Consider the following 19,260-nt stretch of genomic DNA (forward strand, 5'->3'; position numbering starts at 1 on the left):
ATATCCGATTTGTGTGTAATACATATGCGGGAACACACTTGAGAATCACTGCAGGAGGTGGGGCCTGTTTGTCACATGCCAATTAACTAGTCTTTTGTTATCAAGGGACAGTAATGGACCCACTTAATGTATGCCATTCACACGTTCATTGTTATGATTAGCGGACAAGTGGGATCGAATAACCGTTAACGAGTGTTTGTAACAACGAAGCCAATTGCCAATTAGTCTTATTCTATTATTATAATTGAATAAAATGCTTTTTTATTCTGATATCAACATTAAAAATATAAACTCTATGTGTCTGTTTGTTCTTAAAAAGTAAACTACCGGTATATACATCAATAATGTCAATAATTTAAAAATAAATAAATTGATACATATAAAATAGTAATAAGTGTGGTTAAACGCAAACAATCAAACAACAAACAGCAATTAAAATATTCTTTATTAATTTGTGATAAATACGCATGTTGATCACACATCTTCATCTTTTCATTTGGTTTATTGTCTTTCATCGAAATTCGCTGCGTGATGGCTAATATGCAACACCCCTGAAAAACACAATGCACCTAATGGGTAATAAAGTTATAAACAATTAGCGCTAATTCATTACCATTCTACATAAACGAAGTCAACGCATTCGATACAGCTGTACTGCACACGCGTTTTAAAGAAGTGTAACGTGTCAGTTAAGTACCTTGTGTAATCTACATCCCGTTGTGTCAAAACCGGATTAATCTTGATTACGAAACAGCAGTGAATGTGTGCATGGATTATGTTGAAATTTAATGCCTCATGTCTGCGGTAAAGTTTTAAAATATTGTTCAACTTAGTGTTTGTTTTTGTTCAAACGTAGAGCATGATTGTTCGTTAGGATCTTAAAATCGCTGATCGGTCGACTGACGAAATTTATGAAAATTAATGCCTGACGATTAATAATGGTTTCACAGTAGCTTGGCATACTATGTGAATTGTAGAGCTAAAACAGTGTAAAGTGGAGCTAAAATGTATCCAAAAGAATTGAAATTTTAAACATCTGCCAGAATACCAACCAGTCATAAGGAACTGCCAAGGATAACACAGATATCAAGAAAACTCCACAGGGCATATCTAAATACCAATTTCCTGCAGATACCTCACTGGTTGATGTGTGCTCTTCTTCAAGCAATGACAAATTACATAACCTGCCAGACTAACTAAAGTTAATGGAATTTCTGCTAGGGAAACCAACAATGGATTTCAGAAATCAATTTCTTTTCATTTCAATCAAGGGAGAAAGCTGGGGGTGTCCTGAAGACAAGCAAAGTGAGATTTCTTCCTTTACATCAGAAAATTTCCATGATTTGTTGCCAATCAGGGAGATAACATTTAAATGGGTTCCAACTGCATGCCCCTTTGTTATGGTCTGACTCAATGAGGTTGCTGCCAGCACAATGCATGGGAAAATGTGGGAAAAGCAAGAGGTTCCAACAGCCCACACCAACAAGATAACAATAGGACAATACACATTTAAGGATCCATAGAAAAATTATGTAAATTCTATCTGGGTCTTTTATGTTACATTTCACTTTTAATGGGTCTGAAGTCATCTTAATAGTTAGATTTTTAACAACAAATACATGGTTTGACTAAATGTATAAAGTTAACAGAATAAATCAATTAAAGGGCACTCATCAATGACAGACAAAACAAGGGACAAAATTGTCACAAAACCAGGTTTTCATTGTGAAAAAAAAATCTGATAAAGGGAGAAAACTCAAACTGAACTTTTGAAATGACCAAAAAAAATTAACCCCCTTTGTAAGTTTTTTTTTTTTTTTAAATCTATTTTTAGTCGTGGCGACCTTGACATTGGAGATATTGACGTGATTCTTTCGTGGGACACACCGTCCCATGATGGTGAACAAATGTGCCAAATGATTTTAAAATCTCACAATGAATGACATAGTTATGGCCAGGACAAGCTCATTTATGGCCATTTTTGACCTTTGAACTCAAAGTGTGACCTTGACCTTGGAGATATCGACGTAATTATTTCGCGCGACACACCGTCCAATGATGGTGAACAAATGTGCCAAATGATTTTAAAATCTGACGATGAACGACATAGTTATGGCTCGGACAAGCTCATTTATGGCCATTTTTGACCTTTGAACTCAAAGTGTGACCTTGACCTTGGAGATATCGACGTAATTATTTCGCGCGACACACCGTCCAATGATGGTGAACAAATGTGCCAAATGATTTTAAAATCTGACAATGAACGACATAGTTATGGCCCGGACAAGCTTATTCCGCCAGCCCGCCAGCCCGCCAGCCAGCCTGCCAGCCCGCCAGCCAGCCAGCCCGCCCGCATTCGCCAATCTAATAACCAGTTTTTTCCTTCGGAAAACCTGGTTAAAAATCTATGTAACCAATTTTCAAATGACCAGTTAAATTACTGAACTACATTATATTATAAAATCATCGTGCAATTACATTATGATGTTTTAATTAATCTCTTACATTTCTACTTGCCAACAACCAATTATGATGCTTTAGGAAGAATGCTGTGTTCTGGTTATTGTTCACACCCAGCATAAGACATAATTCAGATACTAAAGATAGGACTGCAATCTGACACTGATTCAATTACCTCAGGTCTTCAAGGTACTGGTACTACACCAGTGCAAATGAGACTGTGTTAAACTGTAAATTTGCCTGCTAAATGTATGTGCATAAAGTATTGTCCCAGATTGATCTCGGAAAACCAGGCTAAATGTACGTGTGTAAAGTATTGTCCCAGATTGATCCGGGAAAACCAGGCTAAATGTAAGTGTGTAAAGTATTGTCCCAGATTGATCCAGGAAAACCAGGCTAAATGTAAGTGTGTAAAGTATTGTCCCAGATTGATCCGGGAAAACCAGGCTAAATGTAAGTGTGTAAAGTATTGTCCCAGATTGATCCGGGAAAACCAGGCTAAATGTAAGTGTGTAAAGTATTGTCCCAGATTGATCCGGGAAAACCAGGCTAAATGTAAGTGTGTAAAGTATTGTCCCAGATTGATCTGGGAAAACCAGGCTAAATGTAAGTGTGTAAAGTATTGTCCCAGATTGATCCGGGAAAACACGCCTAAATGTATGTGCGTAAAGTTTGTCCCAAATTGTTCCGGGAAAACCCGGCTCAATGTATGTGCATAAAGTATTGTCCCACATTGATCTGAGAAAACCCGGCTAAATGTATTTCACTAAAGTATTGTCCCAGATAAGCATAATGGAGTCCGCACATGCTAATCTGAGAAGAGACTTTTTGCCATGACGGGAATTTTGTTTATAAGACACTTCCTTCCCACACAAAATTCTATAAAAGCAAAAGTTTCATTCCTTATAAGCCTGTGTGGACCGCACAGTATAATCCGGTAAGATACTTAAAATACACATTCATTGAGTTTACAATAAAAGTTATACCGTAAAATGTGTCATATGTAAGGCCCTTTAAATTTGAACGGTGCATAAATATGTCACTTTCATTTCAAAGCAATATTCTCACTTCCTTGCAAACTGAATTTAAGAGTCCTTACACATTGGCAAGTACTCCAAGGTTAAAATAATCTATTAAAAGCTTGTCAGTAAACAAACCTCCAACATGCAGTTGGTATTTTTAACAAAGTTTTTGAACCTCTAAGCGACATTTGCAGACAACAAATTTCTTAATTTTTTTTTGTTTAATTGAAAAGCATTCTTTTCAATCTAATGAATAACCTTCAGTATGTTGCATTCCTGACTGAGTCGTAAATCCATACAAATCTTTGATGATATTAAACGTATAAACATTCCCATAATAAGGGTTTATTTCTGATATGGGTAAATGATCAAAACTGCGGAGACATCTCCTTATCGAGGAAGGTACATGAATGCTGTCAAAAGCTGGTTTTATGTCCATAAAGAATAAGTAAAAGTAAAAGACGTTAACGTTGACGGATCAAACAATCTACATTGAAAAAGGACTGAAAAGACATTCCCTGATACATTGACAGATTTGGTTATGCCATGGTCATGGGAATGATGCATGCTTTTATCTCCTTTATTCAGTGGAAATATTTTTTTAAACCACAAACTTAGTTTTGTGTTTTATTAACAAGCAAATTATGAAAAATGTAATTAATTATTCAAGGTGGCAAAATTTCCCGTGAACTGAAATTAAATAACCACATTTAATAGTAGTCATTATTTATTGAATGAATAAAAAACCTTCCAATTTATAAATTATCTTATTTGAATTTCAAATATGGTTTAGATAAAAGTATTTGTACTACCCGGTAAATAATGTCCATCATTAATGAAACTGCCATACAGTTTCAGTATAACATAATAACATATATTTTATTAGTCAATTAAACCACAAATATATAAGTTAATTAACCTCAATATTTTAATTTTTCAGTTTTAGTTTTTTATGCCATGTTGATAAATCTTTTTTAACACCCTAGACAATTATATACAAGAAAGAGAACAAATGGTAGGACCCCAGCCATTCTATAAAGCTGTCATGGGAAAGGCTCAGTCAGATTGGCTTATCAGCACTGTGAATTGAACCAGACTTGCCCCTGAGATGCAATAGGCAGGTTTGTTGGCTCATTAAATGTACATGGAACATCAAATTACACCTCTCTGGTTTAATGTACTGTAAATGTATACACTTGTCCTGCCTTCAATGGAAGGTCTGTTTTGTTTCCATGTCTGTAGTTCAGGAAAAGCAGCCCATGGGGGACATTTTGCTCACAAATTAGTTTAAGTAAATATTATGAAATTGAAACATTACGATTCATTTAACAGCCCTCTTGACAATGTTTTCATAATATTTGTTTAATAATGTAAGAAATCACCCAGTTAACATGACACACACTAAAATGTTTAAATATACCACCATGTTATAATATTTACAAGTCTCTTCATTAGCATTAAGGTAATTTCACATGAGTGGAGTACCAAATGCAGGGGGTAGACAATTATATCTGTCAATTTTGCGGCTCAGCTATATGGGGAAAACATTGTACCCCATGTATACAGCATTAAGAACCACTTGTCTATTTGTGATAATATTTCATTTACCAGTGTGCTAACTTAGAACATTTTATCAAGTTTAATTCAACTACTACTCTTGTTAAAGACCAATGGTAATTCAAATATATACCACAACTTTGCAAACAAGTTAATAGATCAAGCACTGGCTAGAGGTCATTACATGAATTCAGAGGAAAACAATGGAGCTTCGTAAAGACCTGTATTAAAGAAAACTTTGACAAACTTTGAGAAGTCTATATTTTTTAATGCCCTGCATGCGCTCTGTAAAAAGGAGGCTTTATGCATGTGCATAAAGTGTCATTCCAGATTAGCCTGTGCAGTGTGCACAGGCTAATCAGGGACAACCCTTTCCGCCTTGACTTGATTTTTGCTAAGAAGGGACTTTCTTGAAATGAAAAATATCATAAAAGCGTTGTGTTGTTCCTCAGATTAGCCTGTCATGCACATGCATTTAACAACTTTTTCACAGAGAGCCTGCAAAATAGAGACTCTTTCTCAAACATTTGATCAAACACAACCCACATAATGGTCTGAAACCATTCCACCTTGTTGATGGGTACAGAAACATAAACCAGTCAGAATCAACAGGTGGCTCCACGTAAACCTCCATCAATATGTCACCATTCTCCATAATATATGAGAAGGCTGGCTCTATGACATGGTCCTGTTTTTACCATCAAAGGGGCTCAATGCTACCACCGCCTTCTAACAACTAATGAAACTGGGTTGATGTAGTAAATTAATAATACTGTATTACATTCTAAATGTATTGCAAAGTTTAATTAATATCCACCTAGAGCAGAAAAATGTTGTTCATTACAAAAATATATGTAAATTATTGTGAAAGCAAATTGAAAATAAGTCATCTGAAAAGGAGACTCTAGAGCAATAACAACATGATCATTTATATTATTTCCATCAAGTTCTATGTTCACAGGTCGCAGTGGTGTAGTGGATACAGTGTCCGCCTAGCGACCGGGACATTATGGGTTCGATCCCCACTATGGGAGAGTTCTTTCGATTTCCCCCATAGACACCAAGTACTGGTTCTAGTCCCAGGAAACAGACTCGAGAGCGTTTCAAATAAGCCCTTGGCTTTCTATACAATCAAGCTAAAATAAACAGATTTAAACTAAAGTTCTATGACTAACTTATTTGCTATGATTTAAATCAATGAATGTCTGTGAATTAGAACAGACTGGGGGTATTAGTGACCCCAAGCAGACTAAAAACATGGAAAAAAAGAATCAACAAGTGCCATCTGGATAAAATAGCTCTTTAAACCAAGCAATTATACACATAAAATATCCCATCAGCTGTCAGATCCAATGTTTGTAGACTACTGAATTAAGATGGATTCAATCTTCAAGAGATTTATTTCACAGCAATCATGTTCATAGGTACTAGGGTTGCAACACCTCCTCCTCTGAGATCTCCTTGCCATGCTATTAATCACAACATGATTTCAACCCCCTACTGGACTGGATCATATATCAACATGTGATAAAGGTGACAGCCAATCACAAGCACCTGTTTTCTGAAGCCTCATAAAACATCCAACTATCTGATCAACTGACCATCCTGTCATGAAATCACTTCTATGGTAGCAATTTATTGCCAGGCAATAGCTCAACTTTGGCCACTATTGGACACCCTATTGGAAACTTCGAGAGTTTTGTCTTAGCCAAATTACAACCCTATGTGGGTACACTTGTAATCAATTAGTTTAAGGATATTTCTTAAGCTCTCTGTGGCATTTTTATGACCAACAAATGCAGAAGAGGCCAATGTCAATGTTGTAAATATATGGCAGACATGAAAATGGAGTATGGAAGGAGCACTCTTTAACCAATAATAGAACAATTGAGAAGAAAGAACTGGTATTGAAGAGAAATAGTATAAAAAGGAGAAAACAGAAAATAACATTTGAACTGCATCCTGGGAAAACACGACTATGTGCCTTGCCTAAATAGTCATTCTAGATTAGCCTGTGACAATGCACAGGCTGATTTAGTTAAGATACTTTCGGCTTTCATGCTATTTTTTATAGTAAAAAGGGTCTTCATAGCACAAATCAAGAGAAGTCAAAGAGGGGTGTCCCTGATTAGCCTGTGCTGACTGCACCTGCTTGTCTGTGACTTAACTTTACGAGCATGCATGCATTAAGCCCCATTTTCCAAGAGGTGACTCAAATCAATGAGCAAAAGACCTTTTGAACAATTCTGTTAGAGAAGCAAACCAGATCGGTTACATAAAACATTAATTTTATAACATAGGTTAGTTAAACAAAATGTGAGTGATTTGAGAAGACATAGGAAACAAGAGTTGTTTGTGAAACACAATGTCCCCCTATATGATGTTTGACATTGTAGGATGACCTAGACCTTGACCCTTCACCACTCGAAATGTGCAGATCCTTGAGATACACACGCATTTCAAATATAAAATTGCTAGCTTCAATATTGCAGAAGTGACATTACATGAGCAATTTTGACCCATATATTTGACCTTGAAGGATGACCTTGACCTTTCACCACTAAAAATGTGCAGCTCCATGAGATACACATGCATGCTAAATATCAAGTTGCTATCTTCAATATCGCAAAAGTATTCATAAAATAAGCGATTTGGGCCACATATATTTGACCTCTGACCTTGAAGAATGGCCTTGACCTTTCACCACTCAAAATGTGCAGCTCCATGAGATACACATGCATGCCAAATATCAAGTTGCTATCTTCAATATCGCAAAAGTATCCATAAAATAAGCGATTTGGGCCACATATATTTGACCTCTGACCTTGAAGGATGACCTTGACCTTTCACCACTCAAAATGTGCAGCTCCATGAGATACACATGCATGCCAAATATCAAGTTGCTATCTTCAATATTGCAAAAGTATTCATAAAATGAGCGATTTTGGCCACATATATTTGACCTCTGACCTTGAAGGATGACCTTGACCTTGACCTTTCACCACTCAAAATGTGAAGCTTCATGAGATACACATGCATGCCAAATATGAAGTTGCTATCTTCAATATAGCAAAAGTTATTGCAAAATGTTAAAGTTGGCGCAAACAGACAGACAGACCAACCAACCAACCAACAGACAGGGCAAAAACAATATGTCCCCCACTACTATAGTGGGGGACATAAAAAAACATTACTTACATATGGGCCATGCTCTGTGAAAAACTGGGTTTAATCCATGTTTGTAAATCGTCGTCCCAAATTAGCCTGTGCATGATTATTTTTTTTAGAAAGTCTCTTCTTACCAAATATAAAGTTTCATCAGAAAATGTTGTCCCTCTGATTAGCCTGAGCAGATTGCATAGGCTGAATCTGGGATGACACTTTATGTACATGCATTAAACCCCCTTTTCACAGAGCAGGGCCCATATATAAATATTTTCAGTTGTCCTACTTAAGTGTAAAAGTTTGTATTTAATGTCCAAGACGTTTCAAATCCCAGTGCTGAAAGGGCGTGCTTCATACTTTTTCAAATCATGGGAAGATTTTTATCACGCCCCGATGACCTAAATCCCAGAAAATTTTGGCAAATATAAATCGAAATCAAATATACAACATAATTATTCAGTTTACACATTACTAAGTATACAAATGATTATTACAAACTGCACCGAGAAGCATGCTTTATCTACGTCTGGTTAACTTATTTTCCGCCTAAATAAATACAGTCGCTTTGATAAAGGCTTACAATTCTATTTTCTCCAAAACAATCAGTACTCTATACTCCGTCAAAGCAAGATTATAACCAAGTCTTTTCTTCGTCTCTTTACAGTTCATTTAAATCTTTTTTAAAGTGTAATACACTTTACAAAAAAGATAAAAATGCCCTTGTTCTGTTATTTATCCAAACTCTACCTGAATCTTTTCACTAGGACTGCTTCTCAATTCTTAATTTGGAGTCTATCACACATTTTTAAAATTCTTTACAGGATGCCTAATATGGAAACATTACCTGAAAAAATGTTACCTATTATCAAAGGTAAACACTGTTAAAAGTATAAATTGGAATTCCCATACAGAATTATTCAAGATAAAGACATAGAATACTACAGTCAAATGGACATTAAAGTAAAAATCATTACAAATCATTAACATCTTAGTATATAAATAAGACTGTTGATTGATAACATTCAACTAAAAAGATTAAAAAATAATCTATTCTTTGTGGAGGACTGCTTAGTGGCGCGTTTACTGATTGCCACATAAAAAAGCTGCTACAAAAAATATCTGCGACTAAGACATCTGTACTTTTACAAAATGCCGCCCATCATGTGCGACAATTATAACATTGTTATATCAGCAAATCTGCAATAAGAATGCAGTATGCACCGCTATAGTAGCATTCCTAAGAAACAATAAATGACTATCTACAACATGCATCTGAATTGAATGCACAGTTTAGCTTCTATTTCTGCATGTTGGCAAGGATTATAGATAAGGCCCTATAGTCTATAAAGTGGTAACATGGGTTCTACAAATATTGTTCACAATTATTTTATTCACATATTTATAAAGATAAAGCGTTTAAAAAAAACACAAAATGGGGAAAATATGAGAATATAAATTACTGCTCATAATCGAACTCCATGCATAATCTGATAATTAATATTCAACTCACATTGCAAATGTTCTGATAATTGGGTAAAAGCGAATTAACAAAGTCAATATCATACACATGTTTGTCATTAATGATGGAATCAAGAAAAGCTTAGGAACATAAAATTACACTTTCAAAAAATTATTATTATTTTCTACGACCACACAAGAATGCAATGTGCACAGTTACCTTTGGCTGGTTTCTGCAGGTTTCCGATTGGCCGCACAGCACATGAAAAATAAGAATGGCACAAGAACATTTAATTCCATCATTAAAGTGAATGATGAACCTTTCTATTAAATACTCCTAGAATAATTCAGCTCGGCTGCATTTCCATTGTCATCAATTGCAACACAGACAAAGTGCAGACTTCTTCTGTGTCTTTTCAAATACTCCTTGTAGCAATAATGCAAATACACAATGTAAGAGCAATCCTAAGGCAAAGAGAAGTCTTTTATAAGTTCACTCTTAAGTAATTGTTTCTACCAAGCAACATGACATAGTGTCCAAGGAAGGCTCCTCAAATGTCTGACTGCTGCAGGAAGGATGATGTTTCTAAAAATTGTGACTTAATCAGCGCAGGAAAACGAAATGTCGTGGCATTCCACCAATCCTTTCATCAAAGTCCACATCAATTCTACAGAAGCACAAACAATAGTAAAATTACTGTCAATAATTTCCAAGCAAATTAGGGATAATTTGCAAATTATTTATTTTTCTCATTAATCTCTGTCTTTTATTACTATCCATGCTCAGTGCAAACATTTCGTCTCTCACTCTGGTAAAACAACTTGTACACTTCATTAATTCTTTTACACAGTTTTGGTTTATTTAATTACACTGCACAAACAACACTTCTACTTTGTAATTAATGAGATTTTCAAATTTTTTGCAGATGTTTTCGTACTAAAATTATTATCGAAATAAACTTCAACCAACTAAAGGTTCATCAAATGGTCTGTCTTACAATCATTTTCTGTAATAAACTTGTTGATTAAAACCACACATGAATGCTAAAATAAATAAACAGACCACACTATTTATTTCAATAACCCCAGCATAGCGCCAAGAACTTTCATGTACTACATTCCAGGCAATGCCACACTGACTGGTGACAATTTAACTCACAGTTCCAAAATCGGTCTGCAACCACACTACTGCTAGACTGGTTTACATCTTCATTCCTCTAAGAGCTATCCCTGCCAGCCTAAATTTCTCAAGAACGAGTACCAGTCAGAATCAACAAGGGACCAGTTATTTTTTTAACAAAGTTTCAACCAAAGGGAGGCTCATCTGATTTCATAATCACTGGCTTCTACCCTGGGGCTTGGAAAGACCATCTGCCTAGAACCCCTGCCTACATGTTACAGTAATTAATTGATAAAGTTTCTTCAATTATCAGATTTAAGCTGATTTTTATCACAAGGTCTTAAGAGATCTACATTAAGGATTAGGTGCCATTTAAAAGCATACAAATACCTACAATTTCCAGGAGGAAAATTTACTCCTCTGGAAATGTTACATTTATTAGATTAAAGAGTAGGTTATTAAATATTTTAACTTAAATTTCAAATTTAACCAGTTCTAATTTCTAACAAAATGAGCCTTCTTTTGTTTGCTGTTAATAACAGTTTTCTTCTAATAGTATCAGCATGGTTATAGAAATCTTTAGAGCTCTCAGGGCCCTCTCTTGCCGCCAGGGGAAGCCACCCACATCTCTCATGAGGGGGAATTTCACGTCGTTTTGGGCAAAAAGGGGAATTATAGAAGATCTTTTCACCAACCATTCAACAACTAAAATTGCTATATTTTAATGTGATTTACATAAATATACATTTAATCAAAGGTTAGTAGCACGATACAAGCTGGCAACACAGGTATAAAAGTTTTAAAAAAGGGGGAATTTTTTGCTAAAAAAAGGGGAAAAAAGTATACTTTTTCATGGGGGAAGCTGCCTATATTCGGCGGTGAAAAGTGCCAAACGAGGGCCCGGGCTCTTGAGCATATTCTATTACATGTAGTTTCGTTGTTTAATTTTATAAAAAAAGTCCCTATTTCATCAAGTCTTTGTTATCATCCTCATAATTATAAATCATGAGCATGTTAATGGTACCAAATAATTAGTTTTTGTCCCCTGTAGTCTTTTTAACATAATATAATTCACTTAATAATTGATTTGAAATATAAATATAATATATGTCACCAAAAGCTAAATCTTTCATAAGAACAAAAATTAAAATCGTGTCACTTAAAAAACACACTATTTAAGAACATTTATTTATTTTGTACAATAAAAAATTGAGAATAACTGTTATCTTGGCACAAGAATGAAGTAAGCACATTAGATATGATCAAAATTGCACAATAAAGTAATCAGCCTGCCTTTAATGCTTTCAATATAAAGCCTGGGACATGGAATTTTGCAAACTCATTCTATGATTTCAACTTCAACACATACATTGAAACATAATTGAAAATGCACCACTGTCAATAATATCTAGTGAACTAATCAAAACAACGCATAAATCACCATCAAAATTGTCTGAAAACATTGATATACAGAAACTTGTAAGCATAGATCAACCATTAAGTTCAAGCCAAAATACCCAGTAGATAATACCAAATATTCTCACCATAATATGGCCCAGATTTTCTTCTTTTGAAATATTATTTTTTCATTTTAAATGCTTATCAAGATAGTTTATAGCACAGATGTACCGCATTCCATTAATTGGGTACTCTGGTAGGTGCAGTGTGCATAGTTCAAATGAGAAAAACATATTTTATGATATCGAATTTGTCACATATTATTAGGCCAAGTATTCTGAATTTTCCAGCTACATTAAACCACTTTAATGCTCTGTACAAAAGCAAAGTAATTACGTGATTATGGCAAAACATGACTAGTTCCCTTTAAATCAATTTGGATGGCTATTGTAGGACAAATAAGAACTAACAATTTAACATTTGAAGTACGAGGCAATGGAATGCAAAGCATCTTAATAAATGGTTAAATGAAACAGAAAAACTACAAAATACCAATAACATTTCTGAAGTTTCAGTAATTAAAAGTTTTTCTTTTTGGACAGTTTTAAAGCAAAATGCCTTCAAGTTTGATGGTTCAATGATGATGTGACACCATGTTTCACTTGTTAAATTTTTGCTATTCTGTGGTACAATAAGGAATTAGAAACCATAATGCGGCTGCATTTACAGTGTTTATGGGGGATTCTATTTTGAGCAGGGCTTCTTGAAAAGTGAATGCTTATAGATCACCTAAGTAAGGTAAACATTGTCAAGAGAATTAAAAATCAAATATGCGTTGTTGTTACAAATACTTTAAACAAGTTTAAAGATTTCTGGTCTGTTACCTGATCTGTTATATTTGCGGAAGGATTATATGAAATATGACGGTCCATTTTCTTGTATTTGTAGCTTAACATGATGATAAAAAAGCACTAAAATATGCGACCAGTTGTACAAAAAGGGTAATCAAAGAATTTCAATTTCATTGTAGACCACCAAAAATGACGCACATGGAACAAAAATTGGAAGATCTCATTTAATACAGCTATTAACTTGTGCATTCCAAAAATATGCACTTATCTTTGTTTTTAAATTTCATATAAATGGTTTATCATGAGATTTTAAAATGTGAATCATATCAATCCAACTTTGGTTGAAATGCCTGAACACATGCATACTTGTTGCAATATTTTTGATTTCACGAAAAATACTAATATAAATTATTTGACGAACAATTAAGACATAGGGTTGATACTAAGAATGATATTGTGAAATTTCAATTATTATGTATGATTATTGTTGTAGGCCCCCCACTGAACACTGCATACAATACAATTATTAAACAGGAGTGTGCACAAAAATTTCCTGGAACATGCTAGACAATTCTTGGAAAACAAAAGTGTGAGGTAACAAAAGTGATCTCCCTTGAGTCAGATTATTTATCAACAGATTTTGCTATGTTCGATGCCATTTAGTGATAACTAAGGTACATGTATATAAAATAGGGATTTAGCCCAGAGTAACAGAATGGTAGGTAAACCTGAAAAATGCGGGCTGGCATCTAATTGAACAATTATTTGATGGTAAACATTATAAATTGTATGTGTCTTAATTAATATGATGTTTCCACTGAAGTACAAATATTCAATCATCCAGCATAAATCCATGAAAAATGGTGTGTTTTACAAATATGATTTATGTAATGATGTATAAAGCTGTTTGCTACTCAATACAATTGTCAATAGATAATAAAACACATTACAAATACCGTAAATCTACAAATATAATTCGCACTTTTTTACCTGCCGATTTTTTTTTCAAGTAGGGGGTGCGTATAATATACTAGTTTAGAGCAGAACAAAATTTTTTCTGTGCAAATTTTCAACTTAATCGCTGTTATTCGCTTCGCGGCAGCCATTTTGAACTACACCATTACATCAAAGGGGTGCAACAGGGCTCGCGCTGTCGTTCGCCATTTGAGTCATTTGCGAAAATATTGAGAATTTGGCTCAATAAAAATCTTATATGTGAAAATGCGAAAATCTAGTAAAATTTCATTGAAAACATCCGCCATTTATATCGGACTGGTTTTCTATATTTGTCTCTTTGTTTTAATGAAAGTGTTCGCAATTCGAACAGTAAACGAAACCCGGTCTGTTCCCTGATTATGAGACATCGCTTGACCTTATTGTTATTGAAGTGCGCATGGTAGCTGGCCAATCAACATTGAGCTCGCTTACACATGAAATGACGTTGTCAAATGAAACGTGAGAACGGGAGGAGCTATCAGATAATATTGGGTCATCCATGCGCAGACACTGTATACTTATAATACACAGTTAATATCGTCGTCTGCCTACAAAATAGCGACTGGACGCTAAGTTGTATAAAGAGATTAGCAAATGAAAAAAAACAACTGACAATACCCGTAAATAAATGTTTCTTAGCTGACCACTATTTATATTTCTACCGCATATTAACCATATCTGAAGTAAAGAGTGGTAATTAAATAATTAGTTTTATGATGCTAATAGAGTCTATTACACCTGTCTGCCGATTGCCGAATTAAATTGAAAGGTGATAATAAATTAATTTGTTTTTTACTCCCAAACTAGCCTTAATGACAGCAGGTAATTTTATTAACTAGATCATGAAAAACACGAGCGGTTTGATTGTATTTTAAGTTATATTAAAGTATTAAGTTTGTAACTCAAAAAAAGAAAAAGTAATTCATCTAGACAACTATAAAAACGGCAGTAACCATTTTGTCTTTTTATCACTTTATTATTATTATAGTTATTATTGTCCGGAATATTATCAAATTGAATTAAATGTGAAAACAAAAAACAGCGTCTCTGCTTCTTTCTTTTGTAATTATGACTGCTTGACCCGGATGTCAGCAAGGGGCCCGTGTGTTATCGGTAACAATCAATGGTAATATAAACAATAGACAGAGATATTTATTATGCAACTGTCATAACAACAGCACTATAACACATCCCGATCAATATACCGGGTAACAGATAGTTGACAACACCAAATTGATTTGCTATTTTCACAGCACAAAAATATATTGACACATTTTTTCGGAAATGGCCAATTTCGGACACTGATTTTTTCAGTGCGTATTTTACTCGGATTTTCAATTTTTACCGATAAATTTTGACCAAACTCGGGGGTGCGTATTATGCACGAGGGCGTATTATATTCGTGGATTTACGGTAACTGTATTTACCAGAACATTGACAAATTAAAATGGGACCACAAAGAGTGGGGCATAAAAATAGACGGGGGCCACATACTTAAACAGGGTGGAACATAACAAAAAAAGGTCCCCAATGCTATTCTGCTTTATATATATACCTATACTATAAAGAATAGAAATTTGCAATACATATGTGTCTAATAAAGTAAATGAAGTTAGCATGCATGTCAAGTATATACACATTATAATAAATTATCTGTCTGTTACAATAAAATGAGTAACCAACTCCAAATGTTTGATAGTATAGAGGTAACAAAAAAGAGTACCAAATGGTCACAATTACTTACATGGCTGTATAATGTTTGGACATTGGAGCAAGAAATTATGTTGGCACGCACAAGTTCTAGTGTAGTGATCTCATTCAAATTTACTGTGTAGTGTTAAATGCTATCGGAAATATATTGTTCTAGACAATTTACAAAAAAAAATCATTATTAAACCATCCACATTTGATTGTATTCACATGAATAGGTCTTTTTCCCTAGTTATTGTCAACAATGATCTGGAACTGCCCTGTGATATACATGTGAAAACTCATTAACTGTCAACGTTTCAAAATGCACAGAAAAATACCTCTGCCTACCTACAAACAACATTGGGCTTCACTTGTAATACAGTTTTAAGATTAAAATTTAATGGAGGGTTTTGATGCTGCTTTATAGAGCAGGTGAGATTTAACCACAAAAATCTCCCCGAATGACTCACTCCAAACACAAGCAAGTTCCTGCTCAACAATCATTCATTTCATTGACAGATTTTCATTGATCGTTTTATGTTTTTCATTGATGGTTTTATTTATCACCACGACAAAACATGCCGCATGAAACTTTTAGAAACATTTTCAAAAGAGTAGTATATAATATTTATCAAATTGTCTTAATACATGTAGAAACATAAATTTAATTTAATCCCATTAATCAGAGCTTGATTGCTTACAAGAGAAATGGTGATTAATTTGGTTTGGGTCTTAGAATTTTAAGGATGTACTTTAAAGGGCATATAACTTTGGATGTCAAATGTCTCTCCAAAATTAGGTGTTTTTTGTTAATGCCTTAAATCTGTTAACATGTTCTTTTAAAAACCTTTTCTAATTTAAACATTTTTAAAAGCTAAGCTCTGTGTAATGAACGTGTTCATGCCTTCATAATCACGCCAGAACTCATCCATATGACGTATTATGAGGATCTTAAGTCACGAATTCTTCCTTATGAAGATTTAATTGTCCCTTCAGAAAATATAAATCTTTCTAAAGAAGATATAAATCTTCCTTAGGAAGAATTCGTGACTTATGATCCTTTAAGCCGTGTCATCTTCATTCTTCCTGTGAATTTCAAATTCTTCCTTAGGAAGATTAAATTGTTCCTACATATGTTATAGCCAATCAGGGTTCTGCTAAAAATAACAACCAATCAAAATACGCATTACATTTCACGCGCGCTATTATACCTTCCTATGAATTTTGAATTCTTCTTAGGAAGATTTAATTGTTCCTGCGAATATGATAGCCAATCAGGGCTCTTCCAGAAATAACAGCCAATCAAAATCGTTTGATTCCATGTGCTTTATTTAATCTTCCTATGAATTTAGCATTCTTCCTGAGAAACAAAAAATGTTCCTAGGATAGATATATTTTACATTAAATGAAAATATGAAAGAATTTCATTGCTAAATTGTGAAATTTTGTATTTAGTAAAATTATTTTAGTATTAAAGTAGTATTTCAATGATTTTTATTTTATTCAGTTATTCAGTGATCTCTGGTATCTCTTAAGAAAATCAGTATTCTTGCAAAGCCCATTCTTCTTCCTTGCTGATGCTGACACATCTGCTAGCTCACTGACTTACCACACCTTTATAAAACATATGGAGAAATTGAAGTCATTGACACATGTTTTTGGAAACAGCTGTCTGCTTATCAAATCTTTCCTGTATATTTGGTAATCTTACATAAGTACATATATATGTACCTTGAAATAGTTTTTTGTTATTAAGATTTGAGTGACTTTTGTGGAGGGGATGGGAATCAGTCTTTACCATGAGAAGATATTCAGATTTTGTAAATACTATCGAAGTGGCAATATAGAAAGTTCAACAATTACTTGGGGGTGTTTACCTTTGAATTACAAGTGCATATGATGGAATGATTGTACAGAGGTTAATTAGACAATTATACAATACTTTAATTACAACTGCTGTTTTGTTTCTACTACAGAATCGCATGCAGCTTCCGATTCATCAGTCAACATCACAGGTGCTGAATCATTTAGTATTACAATTTTCTCTACAATCCGCTGCATAATATTGTTCCTGTGTTGTTTTTTTAAAATACAATCTAGCTGTTGGATTTACACCACTTCTGATCACACAAATTATGTTTGTTTTGTTTGTTATAAATAAACGAACTTGATATAGGGGGGAACAGACAATACAAAATACTAAACAAACTTGCAATAAGGCTACAAGTTCTCTTATTATAAAATTGAGTCTATTCCTGGGAAAACCAGACTTAATGCATGTGCATCAGGTATTGTCAAAGATAACCCTATGCAGTCTGAATATGTACTTGTTCAGATAAATCTAATGGTTTTATTTATGTATATTAAACAAAAGTTAAGTCTCTGTATAAATATTCAAAACATAAATGTCAATGCTCCTTGAATCAAACATCATTATAATTATAATTCCTAAAATACTTTATTTTTATATAAAGTAATTTTTTTACATAAAACTGCATTATGTTCTAAAATCATTCAATCATTTGTGTGCAATATTCTTGCAAGCAGAGTTGTCCATATGTCTGTAAAATGCCACCCAAAGGATAGATTAGTAGTATTTGGTAGATTTTTGGTGTTTGGATGGTACACCAGGTGCTTCTACAGAGAACCTGAGGACATGTGATACACCAAACATATGTCTAAAATACCCAGAAATGCCTCAGTATGCTTTCTTGAGAAATAAACAAAGTGTCATCAAACCTGCTTTGAGGCACTAATGAGAAATCAAACTTTCAGAAAATGCAGAAAAAAATGTTCCTGATTGAATTAACACCCATACTCCATTATCATGTTTTAGTACGCCACAACACTCATGCATGTATTTCAGCTACATTTTATTTAAAGGGATACAAAATCAATCATCCATCCAATTCATTCATTTAGATATCTATTAAAAAGTTCTGATGCCCTAAAACTTAGGTAATTAAAAGGAAAACTTATATATATTCTCGTTTATGTGATTATAAATAAATATCTCTTAAACACGCAAAAACATGCAGAAACCTAAATCATCAATAACATTCTGCACAAAACTTAGATAACTCAATATGCAAATTTAAATTGGTTCACTTAATTAGAAAATAATTATACTTATACATTTAAATATTGACAATAGCACTATATGAAAAAGGACGCAAAATGTATGATAAAAAAAGTAACATGTTCCCAATTTCTACATTACAGTTAAGTGTTTTTGATTTATTTGATAGATGTCACAAGATTGTTTAAGTTAAAAGTCTGATAATGTATGCAGAATATAAAATACTCATAATAGTACTACTGTAACCAGGCTTACATATATTGTCATCTTTTTAGGTTAGAAACATAAAATGGTAAGACTGTATAGTATGCAGTTACCAGTATTTATTGTCCTTATTTTTATGAGGACTGTTAAATTGATGGATGCACCCAGCATAAAACCAGAACAGCCTGTGAGTTACTCGCAGGCTGTTCAGGTTTTATGATGTTTGCTGCTAAATCAGTAACTTAGGGTTTGAACTGA

The 19,260-nt window shown here is 33.8% G+C and overlaps 1 protein-coding gene across 1 annotated transcript in view; it reads right to left on the reverse strand.

The window, feature by feature from the left end:
- LOC127862029 (muscle, skeletal receptor tyrosine protein kinase-like) overlaps positions 1-10,053 on the reverse strand; it is a 30,856-nt gene extending 20,803 nt beyond the window's left edge. The window contains exon 1 of the mRNA XM_052400961.1: positions 9,883-10,053. Coding sequence (XP_052256921.1) covers positions 9,883-9,965 — 83 coding nt within the window. The 5' untranslated portion in view covers positions 9,966-10,053. The remainder of the gene's footprint in view (positions 1-9,882) is intronic.
- Positions 10,054-19,260: the final 9,207 nt, after the last annotated feature.

The sequence above is a fragment of the Dreissena polymorpha genome, chromosome 16 (assembly GCF_020536995.1).
Source record: "Dreissena polymorpha isolate Duluth1 chromosome 16, UMN_Dpol_1.0, whole genome shotgun sequence".
Lineage (NCBI taxonomy): Eukaryota > Metazoa > Mollusca > Bivalvia > Myida > Dreissenidae > Dreissena > Dreissena polymorpha.